The sequence below is a fragment of the Cryptotermes secundus genome, unplaced genomic scaffold (genome assembly GCF_002891405.2).
Source record: "Cryptotermes secundus unplaced genomic scaffold, Csec_1.0 scaffold618, whole genome shotgun sequence".
Classification (NCBI taxonomy): Eukaryota; Metazoa; Arthropoda; class Insecta; order Blattodea; family Kalotermitidae; genus Cryptotermes; species Cryptotermes secundus.
The window spans coordinates 611572-628977 of NW_019734973.1; the positions used below are offsets into that span (position 1 = coordinate 611572).

Here is a 17406-nt window from a genome sequence, read left to right on the forward strand (position 1 = left end):
CGTACAATAGACTATTAGTCGTGGTGCATGGGGAAACCCACCCCCTCCAATAATAATAATAATAATAATAATAATACACATTGCTTTAACGTCCTTGGCTACCTCACAATTGGAAAGAATACGGAGATAATTATCATAATATATTTGGGTGTTTCGTATTGGGTCCGCAGTAGGAAACGGGAAACTGACTGTAAATTTGCTTTCATTAGGTAAACAGCTTCAGCTCTGTCAATTGTAATTAAATTTGTAAGTAATATTTGTAATGCACAGTGTGAGACAGGAGTACTGTTCCTCGGAAAACTCCCCGCTGTTTTACTGCGCCGTGAATCAGAGTTTCTTTAAAGTGAATGTGTATTTAAGGTAAGCGACCCCTACCATCTGTGTTTGTTTGGGTTTGTCATTTTATCTGCCAGTTGTTTCGGTGTAATTGAAAACGTCGTAAACAGAATGAGAAACGTGGACGACAGAACTGTCGTTTGGAAAAGTTTCAATTACGCGTTTGGACGAAGACCTAATTATAAGAAGAACCGCAGAGAAGTCAACGCAATTGAGGCGAGCAGAGTAGGAAAACAGGAGGCTTAGAAATAACAAGAGGGAACTGGATGTGATGTTTCCTGAAGTTGAAGGTAAAGGCCAATTTGGACCCGATTGGGGGGGGGAAAAATCCAATTTCTGAAACGCATCGAATTTTAATGTAAATTGAAAACGTTATAACGTAAAATACAATATTTAACAAGGGTAATAGGGGTTCAAAATGGACACATTTTTTATTTTAAAGTGTGATTTTTAAAGCTTTTAATAAATTGCATAGCGTGGGAAGAACCCGAAAGCAAAAGTCTGTCTTTCTGAGTCTTCGACTTTGTAGGGAGGTGAGTGTTCATATTCACTTTAGTTCATGGTGCTCGATGTTCATGTATTGCAAATACAAAACCATGGATGCAAATAAACAGTCTTGATGAACAACGTAAGAGAGCTATTTGCATTCCGATAAACAATTATATCGAAACATGTGTGAAGCAGAATTTGTAGGCCTGCATTCCTACAAGATCTACATTTCTTGTAGGACTTGAGGTTCTCACAGAGATGGTTATGAAAATTTCTATCACTTGGAGTATAATGCCATGCAGTCCGTTGAAAGGCAATGTGTCAAGCCACCTTCTTTCACGCTAATTTCTTGCTTGGCTTGTTCTACCTTGAAGATGGAGGCGACATGTTCCTCCGAAACATAAGTTGACTTTCAACGGACTACACGGCGTTATATTTCTTTGTCGTATACTAGTTTTTTTTTTGCTATGAACCAATTTTGAGAAATTTCATTATGTTGAACTGGGCTGGCTGGTGCGCAGCAAAATTAATTTCGAACGGCAAATTTTACCCTGGATCCAAATATAGAATTTCCATGCCATCCGTCTTAGAAATTTTGAGCGGACAGTAACGGTCTCTTTGTTATGCCTTAATTTTATACACTTCATACAAAGAGCGAACCTTACCCAGTACAATACATTTTTCAGTTCCTTGTTACCCGTCGCAGACTTAAGAGAGAACACCAAATCTGTTGTAGCATGCACACCCATTACTAGGCAATGACCGCGAAACAAACAAGGAAACAAAAGCCGTTTCTGGGCAGCACATTCTTAACAAGCAACAGTTGAACTACAAGAGTGAGAAACGGTGTTTTCTGCCCGGTCTTTGTCAGGGGGTTATCAATGGAACAAGTTTGGAGTTTAGTTGAGTCGTGGCCAGCCGACAATGGCATGAATGCAGAAGCTGAAGAATCAATACTGTTAGAAGCAATGCCAGGAAACGACTGGTGAAGGGTGTAACAGACTGAGAAAGCTTAGTGTGTGCTGTAGTGAACTCTAACGTGTGAAGATTAGCTCTGGCGCTGTAATTACTCGTATTTACGAGCCGTGTGTCGAAGTGGTCAATAAAGCCAATCTCCAGTCCAACCCCCATCTATAGTCACACACTCAAACACGTGAGAATATGAAATTTACTCCATGCCAGTATGCACGGTAGCAGCGGCTACTGAAACGAAGCGCAGATATTTCCGTAGTGTGTTTGGATGCAACGCCATTCTTCATGCTCTGTCTCTTTCTTCATAATTACATGATTAAACTTTAATTAATTAATGTGTTGTTCCTCCTTTAAATTTGTAGCTTCTTCATGTTGTGATATTGACAAGCAAAACAAGCGTATCCCACGCGAAGACCTGGTAATTCTACTTGAAAAATTTACATTACTATGGCAGCCCAAAATCACTCGAAGTTCTGGGATAGTAATTCTTCATTACAATCTCACCTTTACGGTTGATAGCAGAAAACTATTATTTCATGTCGTATAAAATATGATCGAAAATTTTCGAACAGGCTATTCGGTCGTCTTGCTGAGTTTTGCACCGGGTTTGTTTCGATTACAAGTCGCAAATCAAGGTTACGGAGTATAGGTCACGGTTAAAATACCGGAGACCACGCCCCTCCTTCCAACACTCATGGAGCTGAGCCCTTCTCGAGAAGCCGCCAATTCTGCAGCTACTCAGTAATTTCCCAGAATTTTATGGAACCCAAAAGTTCATTATCATGTTCACAAGAGCCCACCACTGGTCCCTATCCTGAGCCAGATCAATCCAATCCATACTATCCCATCCTACCTCTCTAAGATTCATTTTAATATTGTCCGCCCATCTACGCGTTGGTCTTCCGAGTGGTCTCCTTCCTTCTGGCTTTCCCAACAATATCCTATATGCATTCCTCTTCGCCCCCATTCATGCTACATGTCCTGCCCTCCTCATCCTCCTCCTTCGAACATAGCCCAAAATATATTTTACCTGAGTTACTACCATGGACATAGTATTGGCAGTTATGGGTTGTCGATTAATTACGAAACCGTATATTATGTCTTAATTCTTGCTATGTTGGTCTTTTATATAGAAAGTACGCCCGAGGCACCTAGCGCTGACCCCTTTACTAGATGTGATTCATGCTTTAGAAGTCCCGTGAAAGAAATGTTCTTCCTTTAATTGTGGTTTTGATCAATGTTTATTATATGCTCTCGTCTAGATGTGTTGCTGGAAGTCTCCTTTGAATAAAACCAACATGGATACTTGTGAGTTATGGCAGGAAAAGTAAACAGAAAAATAACATTTTTTATGTATTCTAGATATAGTGGCAGGTTACAGTGCAGTCTGAGGACGAGCGGAAATAATATCGCAACATCGCAATATCATATCTGTAGTTCTGTCTGCGTGACAGTCACTCACCGGCCCGGCTTATTTGATTCCAACCTTTGATCGCGTGTCATGATGCGAATTCACAAAGTCCTCCCCCCCCCCACATGCATTATGCATACCGCTTGACATAGTTTTTTCTGAAGTGATTTGCTTCAGAGTCGTAGCAGTAGTAGACCTAAAAGGGAGAAAGCTGCGGGATTTATTTAAAAATTCATTCCCGGAGAGTAGAATTCAAAATTGACTCTGTTCTTCGTACGTTCTTCATTCGGCGTCTTTTGATCTACGTGTTCACAGTTTTCAAACACCAACATTACATTACGTATAGCCCAAAGCGGGCGGCACGCGAAGCCCGTGTTCTCTGAAACCAGCTTGGAGCAAATTGAATGTAAAATATAATACAGGATGGGAACAAAGTTACGTCACTTTGGTTTGGATGTAAAATATGGCAGGTAGTGTTTCCGAATCAGCGCTTGTCGATCATACATATCGTCACGACTAAACGAAGTACCATTTCGCAATTATAAACATTTCTTCGGTGCCCTGTATTGATCAAGTAGTTTCTGCGAAACATTATTACATTTTTATGCATGTCCTAACTACTTTGGGGGCACGCGGTAGCGTACTTGGTTGAGGCACTATGCTACAAGCCGGAAGATTGCGGATTTGAGTCCCGATGAGGTGGATTTTTTTTTCAATTGACCTAATCCTTCAAGACGCACTATGGCCCTTTGGTCGATTCAGCCTCTAGCAGAAATGAGTACCAGGTATCTTCTTGGGGGTAAAGGGCGGGCGGGGCGTAAGGCTGACAACTTTACCGCCATCTTTGAGCCCATTGTCTAGATAATGTGAGACCCTCAACGTCTCACAACCCTATGGGCCTCCATGACCTATTACAGGGATAGCTTTACCTTACCTATCTACGTTAGTCAATTACAATAATATTTCTTCACGTTATGGAGAATACTGTTATCGTGCTAAACAATATTGCAGAAAAATGTTATAGAGAAGTAATCCCTGATTATTCTGAGAATCGTACGAACCACAAATTTACTCTGTGGGCAAATTTATAAATGTTTGGTGTGTTAGAGCAGGGAGTGCATATAGTAATCGCTGTGTTTGAAAGGGTTTCAACTTCACTTTAAACTCTGCTAGCAACCAGAGAAACTTGAGACTAATATTTATGAGAGCATGAGAGACCGGAAAGGACTTCAACTTCGCAATACTGAATCGGATTTATTTTTTCTATATTCATTTATCTTGATTTTAATACTGAAAAAGTACGTAAATGGGAGCGACAAATCTTATCTCTCGGTTCTAATTCCCCTCTTTATAATTTTGTATTTCAGCATTCTGTTGCACATCTTTAATTAAACATCTATGTACTAAGTCCGTCAATAATGCAACAATCGTTAAAATATTCACCATTTAACACTAAAACAACATATTTCGGCCACAGACGGCCATCCTCAGGTGTTTCAGTGGGTCCAAACTGTTACATTGCTTTGATGTGCGCTAAATTGCGCTGTGCAGTCCACTTAAAATAATATGATTACTTAAAATTCTTTAATTTTTTTCTATTAAAATCTTTCGTAAAATCCTATTCCACCTCGTAAGGGGCGTCGTCCACTTGATTAAAGCTACGTGATACGTGTATTCCAGGCAGTATCACACAGCTTTAAACAAATGGACGACGCCCCTTACGAGGTGGAATAAGATTTTAATAGAAAAATACAAGAATGTTATACAAATCTTAGGGTGATTGGTTAATAAAAATGCGTAGTTCACAATATACTTAACGTAAATACAAAGTAATAGTAGTACACAGTGATATTGGGTTTTCGGACTTTATCCATCGTCCTGGTTTTTAAGATAACTAAGAAAAAAACGACGTTTCGGAAACTGGATCTGTTTCCTCACTTGAGGAAGGAAACAGATGCAGTTTCCGAAACGTCGTGATTTTTCTTAGTTATCTTAAAACCAGAACGATGGATAAAGTCCGAAAACCCAATATCTCTGTGTGTTATACACCATCGTCAGAATCCTATAGAAACTAGTAGTACACAGTGTTTTGTTTTTCTGTATTGTTAATGAAACGCCAAGGAACATAAAAACGTTGTGTGTCACTTCTTCTTATAGCCCTCGTGGAAGAACATGACGAGACTGCAACCTCCATGGAAATGAGCGGAGGTCCCCCTGAGCCCCTGGAGTGTCGACTATGCGGAAAACTCATATCTCGACGTTCGAACCTGTACAAACACCTGGCACGAGTGCATACGGCGCTTCCTGCAGCCCGCTGCAATGTCTGTGGGAAGTGGGTCAAGAACAAGTACGCAATGCGCGACCATCAGCGTCTCCGGCACAGTCAGTAGCTGCCCAAGGGACCGATAACCTCTTACATCTACGCGTCATAGGAACAGAATATGGCTATTATTGCTGTACCTTCTTTCCAATTCTGATTTTCCAAAATATATATTTAAAATACTGAACTTGTTACATCTTAACCCTTTAAGCAAAACGGTTACTGTGTGTACCGCCTACTCTTGACACTAAAACAACCTTAGTTTTTCCAACACAATGTATTTAGCGTATGTGTTTTCATAAAGAAGACACCGCGTCTTTTCTGAGATATGGGAACTGATTTTTTTTTAATATTACTTAAACGAGCTTGAGGCTTCAAAGGGTTAAGAGAGACTAAGTTTCTGTTTCTTTGAAACTGTGAGTCTAGTGCATTGTGCTGCTCTCAGGTATCTCACAAGGTTTGAATCTAGCTCTAGACAAGGATGTATGTCCGTGAATTTCTATATTAGAGGCCTTGTAATGGGATGAAAGTACATCCAATGTGTCACTCTAAGTATCTCTAAGATTTATAATTTCAAAATTAATTGTGGATTTAACAGAAAACAGGGCCCAATCAGCAGCGCCAAAGAAGTGAAACTCTGTTGTCAGAATCCCACTGAATACATTTTAATTGCTCGAGCAATTTCTCTTCCGTCTATGATGCAACACATTTTGTTTTAGATGACACCAAATTTACATTCAGATCACTAAATATCAGTTAAAATGTTCTTAAAATGTCATTAAAATATATATTCTATGTCTGGCTGCATGTTTCGGCCTCATAGGACCATCATCAGGCAACACATTCTGATGGAATCTATTGTCCTGTGCTCGCTTATGTCAATATTACTCGTTATTATTCTCAATTTTGGTGTTCTGGGAATGCCTGCTCTTTTTCTAGCTTCTTATTGCGGCTTCTCTGTGCCCCTTTGGTGGCACGCGGTAGCGTAGTTGGTTGAGGAACTATGCTACAAGCCGGAAGGTCGCGGATTCAAGTCCCGATGAGGTCATTGGATTTTTTCAATTGACCTAATCATTCCAGCCGCACTATGGCCCTGGGGTTCACTCAGCCTCTAACAGAAATAAGTACCAGGAATTAATTAAATAATTTTCCTGGGGATTAGAGCGCGGCCGGCGCGTAAGGCCGACAACCTTACCGCCATCTTTGAGCCGATTGTCTAGATAATGTGGGACCCTCAGCATCTCACAACCCTCTGGGCCTTCACAGCCTGTTACAGGGATACCTTTACTTTTTTTTTTTTTTTTACTTTATAAGAGTCGATCAAACCTCAGCTAGAGATGAACACTGCTTGTTTCTTTACTTCTGAGGTCACTCAGAATAAAGTATGACTGCGTAATAATACATGTGAAGATTGCAAAATGTATATGGTTAAANGCGGCACACTCGAAGGGGCACAGAGAAATATCAGTACGAAGATAGAAAAAGAAGAGACATTCTCAAAACACCAAAACTGAGAATATGACGATGTACATTAGCGAGTACTATTAACATAAGCAGGCAAAGTGTAGTAGATTCCATCAAAACGTGTTGCCTGAAGATGGCCCTGTGGGGCCAAAACATGTAGCCACACATAGAATACATATTTTAATGACATTTTAAGAGCATTTTAACTGACATTTTAGTGACCTGAATGTAAGTTTAATCTAATCTAAAACAAAAAATGTGTTGCATCATAGACGGAAGAGAAATTGGACGAGCGATACTTCAATTCAGCAGGATGGTGGAATATAACATTATACTTGGCTGAATTAGACAAATGTTTTTTTAAGTTTTATACAGGAGAGTTATTAACAGACTGCAGTATTGTAATATTATATGATTCTGAACGAGGTTATGAAAATGTCTCTTAGAAGGTGTCTCAGTCAACACAGTCTTTGGTATCAGAGTGAAACTTCACATACCCCTTCCCTTTTCAGTGGTGACTTAAGTTTTATCTCATACTGTGTGCTATCATGTATTATAAATGCGATGAAATACAACATTTTTTATCTTAAAGTCTTTATTTATTCCATACACAGGAAAATGTATACAAACAAAATTGTCCAAGACATCTTTAGTCCCTTTGACCTGTGTTTGAAAATGTATGAAAAATATTTCATATTCCCTGCTCACAAGTCTTCACAGAATACGAATACATGTGTCGTTATTGAATTATCAAAATGGATACATTTTTTTTTTAATTTTACCAATAATGTTATAATCTAAATTTCAGGTTTAAGTTTTTAGTGGGGAATATCTCGCATATGAATTATAATGCGCTAAAGGTTAAATGTGTTATAAGTCAAAATATAGTAGTTTAAATAAATTAGTTCAAAATAGAATTTGTAATATGGGGAGGTGGGTGTAATTAGGGTACCGGTTATGTGGTGTAGATTAGCTTCGTAAATTTTTATGTTTTTAGACGCGCGAAACGTTCTTTGTGTGTGTGAGGTGACTGGTCGGCGTACGGAGGTCGTGATATTATTGGTGACTGCGTGGTTTGCTGTGTCTTACAGAGTTGCTGTACATATTATATTGGTGCGTATATGGGTAGCTGTCTGTATGGGTTTCTGAGCTTTGGTGTGGGCTGTCAGGTTGGTTTTTGTGCTGAACCTTTCGTGTGGCTGAGTGTTGGGAGATGCTACTGACTTAGCACTTAATTTAATTTCAGATATATTTTGCATGAAGCCATCACGTGACTAGCATTAGAGATAGGGTTTGATCCTAACACATGGACAAGATATCTTGTAATATGGTGCGAAAATAATTTCATTCAATTTTTATCCGAGCGAGAGTAAAGGTAAAAAAAAAAACAAGCAAAATACAGAATCAAGGCAATAATAATAATAATAATAATAATAATATTAATAATAATGAGGCAACGTCAGTAATGACATGAAATATAATTATAATGTCAAGAGACATAACATATTCCGAATCTAGTAGGATTCGGTCTTAAGAGTTGGCGTGTTACGATCTCAGCACATTAACCCACTAAGTAAATTTTCCTCTTCTCCTTCTCCTTCCCTTCCCCATCTCCATTTTCGAGGAGAGATAAAAGCTATTTTTCTGGGTCAATAAGGGACAGTGGATGACATTTTATTGCTAATAACTGCAACTTTCGTGCCTTCTGTCCCTTGGAAAAGAAGACATTTCTCATTTATACTTGTATTAAGGAGGAATCGTAAAACAGCTCTAAGTATAGGATTAAAACTGTGTCGTGATAATTGCACTTCTAGTAATAAGTGGCGACTGACTTCTTCAATATAGTTTTACTCTCCTTCGAAGAAAGATGTAAATAAAATTAAACGGAAGATAAACAAGTGACTGTCCATTAAGTAGGCTATTAGCTTAATTAAAGAATGAAATGAAGTACAGCAGACGCTACGGAACTGTACACACAAGGTTTCGGTCCTTCTCGGCATGTGTAGGCTGTCAGGAGGATCCGGCTCGTATACACGTTCTGACTGAGGTTTGTCGGAGTTTACCTCAGATACTCGACTCAAATGCTGTGGTGTCTTCAGGTAAGTCATACCGTCCTTTCAAGTTTAACATTAAATAAATGAAGAAATGAAACATCTTACAGAATACAGCATTTCGTAACCTTTCAGAGACAACTTATTTTATATTTTTCTTTTCTTCGTAGTCATCATCTTCTCCTTTACGTCTTATTCTTCGCCTTCTTCATCCTCTTTCTTTTCTCTTACTGTCCCTCCAACTTGTTTTTGACTGTTTAACAACGCTGTAAGTTTTTTAGCACTGTAGCGTCGATCTTTCCGACTTCTAACTGCTCTTCCCTTTCTTTATTTTCATTTTCTCTTTTTCTCTTTTATCCCTTCGACATTCCTTGTAATCCCTCCTCATTTTGTATTTCTGTATTTCATTTCTGTCTGCCCCCGCCACCACCTCCACAACCACCACCACTTTCTGTCATCTCTCCCTGTCCCTTTTCATTGTTCTTCTTAACCCTCTCTTCCAAAATTATCTTCTTCTTTTCTGCTGTTTCATCAATGATATCACCTAACAATAACGCGGTCAAGGCCTGAAAGGCCTAAGCGACATTCGAACTCGTTACAGACTTACTCGTCCTGTCTTAAGTTTAGGTCATGTTTACGTTCTTTCCGAACAAAATGACTCAAATTTCGACTTTTTTTAACCCCCGTTAATTCTGTTAACTAATGCGTGGAATCAGATTAATCATTCACTTATTTTAGGATTAATTAAGGGAGTAATTTCAACGTAAGAAGATTAAATGATCTTTTAATGTAAGGAGGTAAGGTATTTTAAATCTTTCCTCTGGGCTACTTACCTCAACATGGTGGGGAGGTCTCTGTATGCTGACCATTTAAAGAACTATGCCAGCGGGAACATAAGCTCCTGGTAGTGCCCTCATTCTACACAGGTCTGATGGGGGCAAGCCAAACCATAGTCCCTGGTCCTTCGGGTTGGGTCTTGGACATTCGGCGGGAGGCGAAAAATTTAAAGAAACCTAATGATGGATGCCAGATGACAGAAGAATTGACATCTGTCGTAAAGGAGGCCAACGTTAGAGAGCCGTTGAGAAAAAAGTAAATTTGTAACTTCCGTCTTCCTGTGTTTCAAAGTTCTACAGACGCACTTAAGTGATCAGCTTCATATCCTGGAGATCTCCCCGTCGAATCTCGATCTGGACTGTGGTTATCCTCATTAAATCTTTGTAGCTCTTGTCGGCCCGTCTAGTCACATGCAGGAATAATGTCTTGAAACAGAATGTCCATATCTCATCATAATCTGTCCAGTTCATCAACCGCCATTATATTATCATTCGACTCCATACAAGTGCTCTAACAGAAGTACATCATTAAATAATTAAAAATTTAATCAGTCGGGGTGTTACTGCATTATCCACTGAGAAGGCTGACGAAGACCACGACGAACCTCATAATCAGGTTAGTAGGTAACTCGCCCAAGTTTCGAGTATCACTCTGCGTCCATCGTTCCAGATACACTAGCCTGCTGCGAAATTTGTCCGGCTCTAACACTGCTTTCTTACGTGTTTTCCGTTCTGTGGGGGAAGCATTTTGCAGTGTTCCCAAACTCGCTAGGTGGGACATGGCAGTAGAGATGACATCACACCATATCCTTAAGAATTTGTTAGAAACATAATACGGAGGCCCTATCCCTCGGTATGCAGATTTCTATTTCGAAAGTGCTCAAGAGACTTCGATGAAATTTGGCATTAGGAGTTTATACCAAACACAGTATTATTGGAAAACTGTTATTTTGTTTAAGTATGTCCTATATAATCCCTAAATTAAACAGAGCAAACATCAAACTGCATGAGACTGCACGAAATAAAGTATTCATATTTAAGAAATTATGGAGCCGGGATAGCTCAGTCGGTATAGTGACTAGCTACGGGCTGGATGACGGAGGAGTCGGAGCTCTCAGTCCCGGTAGACGCAAGAATATTCTGCTCTCCACGTCGTCCAGACCGGCTCTGGGGTCCACCCAACCCCATATCCAATGGGTACCGTGGGCTGTTTTCTCGGGGGTAAAGCGGCCGAGGCGTGAAGCTGACCACTAAACTCCAGCTAGTGCCGAGGTCAAAAAACGTGTATCTACACATCTACTCCCCATATGCCTTCACGGCGTAGTGCTTAATTAGTTAAGCACAGGGACAACTTATCCTTTACTTTTTATTTAAGAAGTTAGGTCTATCAATATTTCAAATAGTCTAGAAATCCCTGGCCTTTTTTACAGCTTTAAGGTTCACATCTGTGCTATAAAAGAACCTATTGTTGGACCTTATTCTGAACGAGATGAATTCAGCCCAACCCTCCGACTGTATTTCTTTAGATCTATTTTGATATTATCCTCCCACCTGCACTAGGTCTAGCAAGATCTCTTTTCACTTCGGTTCTCCGACTAAAATCTGTATGCATTTCCATTTTTCCTATGCATCCTACATGCTTCATTCATTTCATCCTTGATTTGATCCCCGTAAAAAATGTTTGGTGAAGAGTACAGTTCACTTAGCTCCAGATTACGCATTTGCTCAAAATTGTTATCACTACTCCCAGATCTAAATATTCTGCTCGGCGACCTGCTCTCAAATACCGCAATATCCATAATTTTTCATTCAGTAAGAGATCAGCAGTCTAGACACTCGAACCTTATCCCTTCATGACCTATCTTCGAGAAACATTATGTTAAACTTTAAATTTCACCGATTCATGATTTGACTTGAAGCGCGCGTGAGTTCGGTGAGAAATCCATACATAATTTTGGTGGGTAACCTGAAGGGAAGAGACCAGTTGAATACTTAGGGGTAGAAGAGAGGAAAATATTAAAATATGTTTTAAGATAGTTCGGGCTTGAAGATGTGTACTGGATTCATTTGCCTTAGGGAAAGGGACTAGTCGCAGAGCCTTGTGATCACGGTAATGGACCTTATGTCTCCATAAACGGTGGAAAATTCTGTAATAGCTGAGCGTCTGTGAACTGTGAAAAACAGGCCTTTATGACGCGAATTTTGACATGATTTACCAAGCAATATACACAAGCTTAAACAGGACGTGAAATGATAAATGCCTGCTCTTAAATATCCCAGATCTGAGGCTGAATTCGTCATAATATACGCACTAACCTGTCGGCCGTAAGTTGCCATGTTCTATCTAAACATAAACTTCAAATTGTGTTACTAATTACTGACTCAGTGGTAGTAAACTCGTAGGAACAAGTTGCCGTTAACTCAGTCAATAAATCTCTCACCTCACACAACGTTATGATGAGCTGGCTTGTACAAATATTATCATAACGAACCAGAACAATGTACAGTAGTTCAATATACCCAGTTACAGGAACGGTGTTGGATCTGCGTGACAACCAAGTCATGCTTTGTATGTATTACACAGCGTACTGCACTGACACACGCAAACGGGCGCTAAGATAAAGATGCTAAAACGTAGGGACTGCATTTTCACCGGTGTATGTAACAGCTACCATTCGGTCTATTAATATAAAATAAAGGACGGATATTGAAATCTGAACATGGAGGTGGTGGGATCCTCACAGTCGATCGTAGGCCTTATCTGTTTACCAAACTACACGGCGTTACATCCCAGAAGAGCGCCTACATCCACAGCCGTGAGAACCTCAGATTTCATAAAATATTCATGACAATAATTTTGTCCGCTGGTTTGCATGATCATGAAACTTCACACTGACGGACTAACACAGAACGTGGACAATAGTTGGTTCTAACAGGGAGAAACTAACTGGAGGCTAAAGAAAATTACACATTGTGAAGCTTTACAATTTATAGTCTTTCGGCAAGCTTATTCAACGATGAAACCAAGGGGGGGGGTATGTAGCACCCATGAAAGAGAAGGCAAAATGCGGACAAAATTTTGGTTGGCTTATCTCAAGAGAAGATCTAGACGTACGTGAGAAAATCACATTAAAGCTAACACATAAGGTAAAGCTATCCCTGTAACAGGCCATGGAAGCCCACAAGGTTGTGAGTCTTTGAGAGTCCTACACTATCTACAAAATCGGCTCACAGATGGCAGTAAGATTGTCAGCCTTACGCGCCGGCCACCTTTTACCCCAAAGAAGAATCCTAGCACTCATTTCTGTTAAGAGTGTGAGTCGACACCAGGACCATAATGCAGCTGGAAGGATTAGATAAATTGAAAAAATCCACCTCATCGGGACTTGAACCCGCGACCTTCCAGCTTGTAGCATATTGCCATTTGGGAGGTAGTGTGCTGAATATTTTTGAACAAATGTCAAAATATTCCCCCAACGATGTTATTGTTAGTAAGTAGTTATTTTTTCTTCATTTCTCCTTAAATATTAGAGGGAGCCAAAGGTACAAAGTATATAATATCTAATTTTAATTACAGTTTTGAAAACAGATCCAATTATCAATGCGATTTACAAATAAAACTGTTTTTTATAACTTCTCGTACAGAGACAAATTTTTACAGTAATATTTTTAATCTGCCTGTGTCTGATATTACAAACAACGATTTTTTTTTCCTTCTTCCTTTTTTTTTGGGGGGGGGGGGAGAAGATATTGAAAAGAATTGTTCTGTTTTGNATATTGAACAGAATTCTTCTGTTTTCTCTTTCTCACTCACAGTTTAAGAGATAAATCTGTCTTGCTTCCCGAACATTACGCTGGACAGTTTCCAAGATCTATTACATTTACCAACTTCTCGTACGTTCTGTACACCTATAAATGAAAATTTGTTGTGCAATGAATGTCAGCACCTCTAAAATTAGTTTCCCGAGACAAAATGAGATCTGAAAGGTCAGTTTATGTATTTGGTCGTTATAGATTTCGCCTGAAATAGAAGTTAACAAACGTTACGACTTACCGAGGCCAAGCCGAGCGAAGTGAAAAGGATCATCGCAATATCCTGTAGATCCTGTACCTGTCTCTTCAGCAGGGTTGGCCTGAGAGAGTACGAGTCCTGCGATTGCACCCGCCATTTTGTAATTATTTGTTTATATTTGGCTCTTCTGCTGGCACATTTAAACTTCATTTTACGAGCAGAGGTTAGAGTACAACTTCAATATAGAGATAGGACACAGAGCCGATGGTCTAGAATACGTGGGAACCTCGACGTCTCACAACTCTAAGGGCCTCCACGGGCTGTTACAGGGTTAGCTTTACTTTTACCTGTTACAGATGCCTTTACTGCCGCTGTTTCTTTCATATATTCAGTTTATGTCGTCTCAAACCGGTATCCTGATCTTTCCGCATGTGGACAGAACTGCCCCCCGAATAATCCTGGTTTAAACCCATGTTGACTACTTTCTTTGGAGATCCCTTAAGAAAAAGATTTTTCCGAAAAAACTGGCAACGTTTACTAATCATTCAGGCCTGCAACGAGATAGCTGAGGATATGCACCGTCGAGCAATCACAGCGTCACAGTTCGTGTTGAAGTTTCCAGAGGTAATGGCGGTCATGTTGAACACTTGATACACACAGGATAAATCTCCATGCAGTGATCTTTTTTCTGTATGTTAGTTTCTAGTATTGTAATTAAAATAAAGCTTTTGTTAATAGATCAAACACTGAAATCATTTCGTGCGCCACTATGTATGATGAAATCAATAGTAGAGGTAAAGAAGGCAAAGTTATTCATGTTCTCAATTAAACACCAAGCCATGAAGATGTATGGGGAAGTGGATATATAGCTCCATCGCCGTTGACCTAGGTACTAGGTGTAGGTGAATGGTCAGCTTCTCTTTCCGGCCGTTTTACCTTCGGGGAAGAAGCCCCCTGTATCCATTGGATAAAACCTTGGGTGAGCCCCATAGCCGGTCAGGACGTTACGGAGAAGGAACAAAGATCTTTCACATGCCGGGAATCCAACCATAGCCTACCAGCCCCGTAGCCCGTCTCTATACCGACTTAGCTAGTAATGGACAAAAAGACTACAATGAAGATCTTAATTGGCTGTCGGGAGTGAAACAATAACTGTTCGAAACAAGATAAGAGTTCCACTGTTAAAGGTTTTAGATTTCTTTCTTCTTATATCACCAATTTTTGAAGCATTATACATATTTATAATTCCTGTTTGAAATATTAAAATATAGAATTTATGGCTCCTGAATGCAAGTATCAGACAGAATAAGTTTAAAGTGATAGCAACATAATGTTGTACGTGTTTTATTACAAAGTTATTCAGAGATCTAAATAATTGCGCTAGTAAAACAAATGTAAAAACAAATTTACGTAAAGGTCAGTCTATTTTATTTCAGAAGAAAGCAGTCTTCTGGGATTTGGCACCGTGTATATGTGGTGTTAACCGACGTTTCGGAGGAACGTATCGCCTTCATCTTCAGGGTAGAAGAAATCCGCAAGCGAAGAGACCTGAGAACCTGTAAAAGCAGACTGCTTTTACCGGTTCTCACGGTNCGTCTTATTGAACTGGGATCCTAATGTACGTATAATTGAATAGGAAATCAGAGAGGAAGCAGGAATGAGTATGGCAGTGATTATATCAGTTCCAAATCAGTGAACATCGATTTATTCTTACACGAAAGAAGAAACATGCATCAGATATTTATTTCCTTCAAGCACAGGCCTATTAACTCCAAGGTGCAGGGCTTCCTTGAACGCTAACAATTCTTCAGCTGGTCAACGCGTCTTATTTTTCTAGCCCGTTTGCCAACCGTAAGGGGAATAATAATAAAAAATATGGTTTATACAGTTTAGTCTATGTCTTCATGTAAAATATTAATTTTTCTTTTCCGATTATAAGCCAATATGCAATAGATCAACAAATTACAACTCTTAAATACCAAATTTAATGAAAAATTTGTAAGAGAAAGTGAACAAAGACGCTGAACAGGGTCTGCATATCTGTCCTCTCTTTCAAGTTTTGAACCGGTTGATCTACGTAAATTCGTGCTCTGTAAGCCATGCCACTGAAGCAAGGAGCGTCAGCTCCAAGCATTCTTTAAACTCAGAACAAGACATGGAGGTTAATTTCCTACCGAATTCTTGTCTTTCTTATTAACTCTAGTTTCTTCTTGTTACTTTTAACTCACTGTGGTGATTGGCATTCGAAATTGCTTGTGGTGCTATGGAAATTACACATACTGCTGCTTCCACTTACGAGATCAGTGGTATGGAGTGGTTTTCCATTGCGTTCCTACTATTATGATTGTTGCTGGCACAGTAACAAAGAGAACGGCACCAGCCATAAAGAAATTTTAGGACCAGTTTGGTATTTCTAAAGTACGGTTTCATTAGAATCTAAACATTGAAATGATGGCACGAAAATTTTCATTCCTGCCACGTTCAGTCCTACGTAATAAAATGAAGATAAGACAATTCCTGTGGTATACCACAAACATAAATTTATTTTGCTTGTGTAACGGCAGTCACATGGCTGGCGGTTGTGAAGATGCGAACTGACGGTTCCAGCAGAAGGTCTAGTCGCGGCAAAACTTCGTTTATCACGCCATGTGATATTGTTATGTTATCATTACAAAATTTCTATATTCTCCTTTTAACAAACGACGATGGACAATTAAAATGTACTGGATTAATACTACTCTCACTAGATGGCAGAGGGGATGTGAGAAGCCAGGAAGTGCCCAGTGGTATAACAATTAGCATTTTCACATCCTGGAGAAAATTCGAACATATATTCTATTTCCAACAGGCCTACACTTACCCACTGATGTTGCAGTATTTGAGATACTGAAAGGAAAGAGGTGGTACACATATATACCGGAACTTCAATAGGCCTACATTCAACACTCAACAATGTTGTTTCGAAAACATGAAGAAATTACCTAAACCCCTTATTCTTGTTCACATTTCCTTCCGTCTGGATTTATAGGTCTACACGTGCAAAAATATAGATTCATCATCATCATCATCATCATCATCATCATCATCAGCAGCAGCAGCAGCAGCAGTAATCTGTCAAGACGACAGGTCCACAGTCTCTTTCAAAACAATTCCTCCACTTAATGCGATCTAGAGCTTTCTCCTTCAAATGACAGTATCCTCTTCTGTCCCCAAGTTCATCCAGCATCTTCTTACGTCTTCTTCCTCGTCTTCTGCTCACTTCTATCCGCCCATCTATCTTTCCTTCGATAACTTCTTTTAGAAGGCAGTTTCTGCGTAAAACATGACCAATCCAATTAGCCTTCCGTTTTCTTATTTCATGTAGGATATTCCTCTGCTCACTGACTCTAATTAACACTTCTTCATTTCTCACATAATCGGTCCAACTGATCTTCTCCATCCTTCTCCAACACCACATTTCGGAGCTTTCCAGATGTTTCTGATCTATTGCCCTAAGTGTCCATGTTTCAGCCCCA

At 39.6% G+C, this 17406-nt stretch overlaps 1 protein-coding gene and 1 long non-coding RNA gene across 2 annotated transcripts in view; one reads left to right on the top strand and one right to left on the bottom strand.

Annotated features, from left to right (window-relative positions):
* The window catches only part of LOC111869125 (protein bric-a-brac 1), a 79146-nt gene extending 72583 nt beyond the window's left edge, over window positions 1-6563 (top strand). The window contains exon 10 of the mRNA XM_023860355.2: window positions 5366-6563. Within this exon, the coding sequence (XP_023716123.1) occupies window positions 5366-5384 (19 nt within the window). The 3' untranslated portion in view covers window positions 5385-6563. The remainder of the gene's footprint in view (window positions 1-5365) is intronic.
* The window catches only part of LOC117282678, a 167150-nt gene that overhangs the window by 59749 nt on the left and 89995 nt on the right, over window positions 1-17406 (bottom strand). The window lies entirely within an intron of this gene.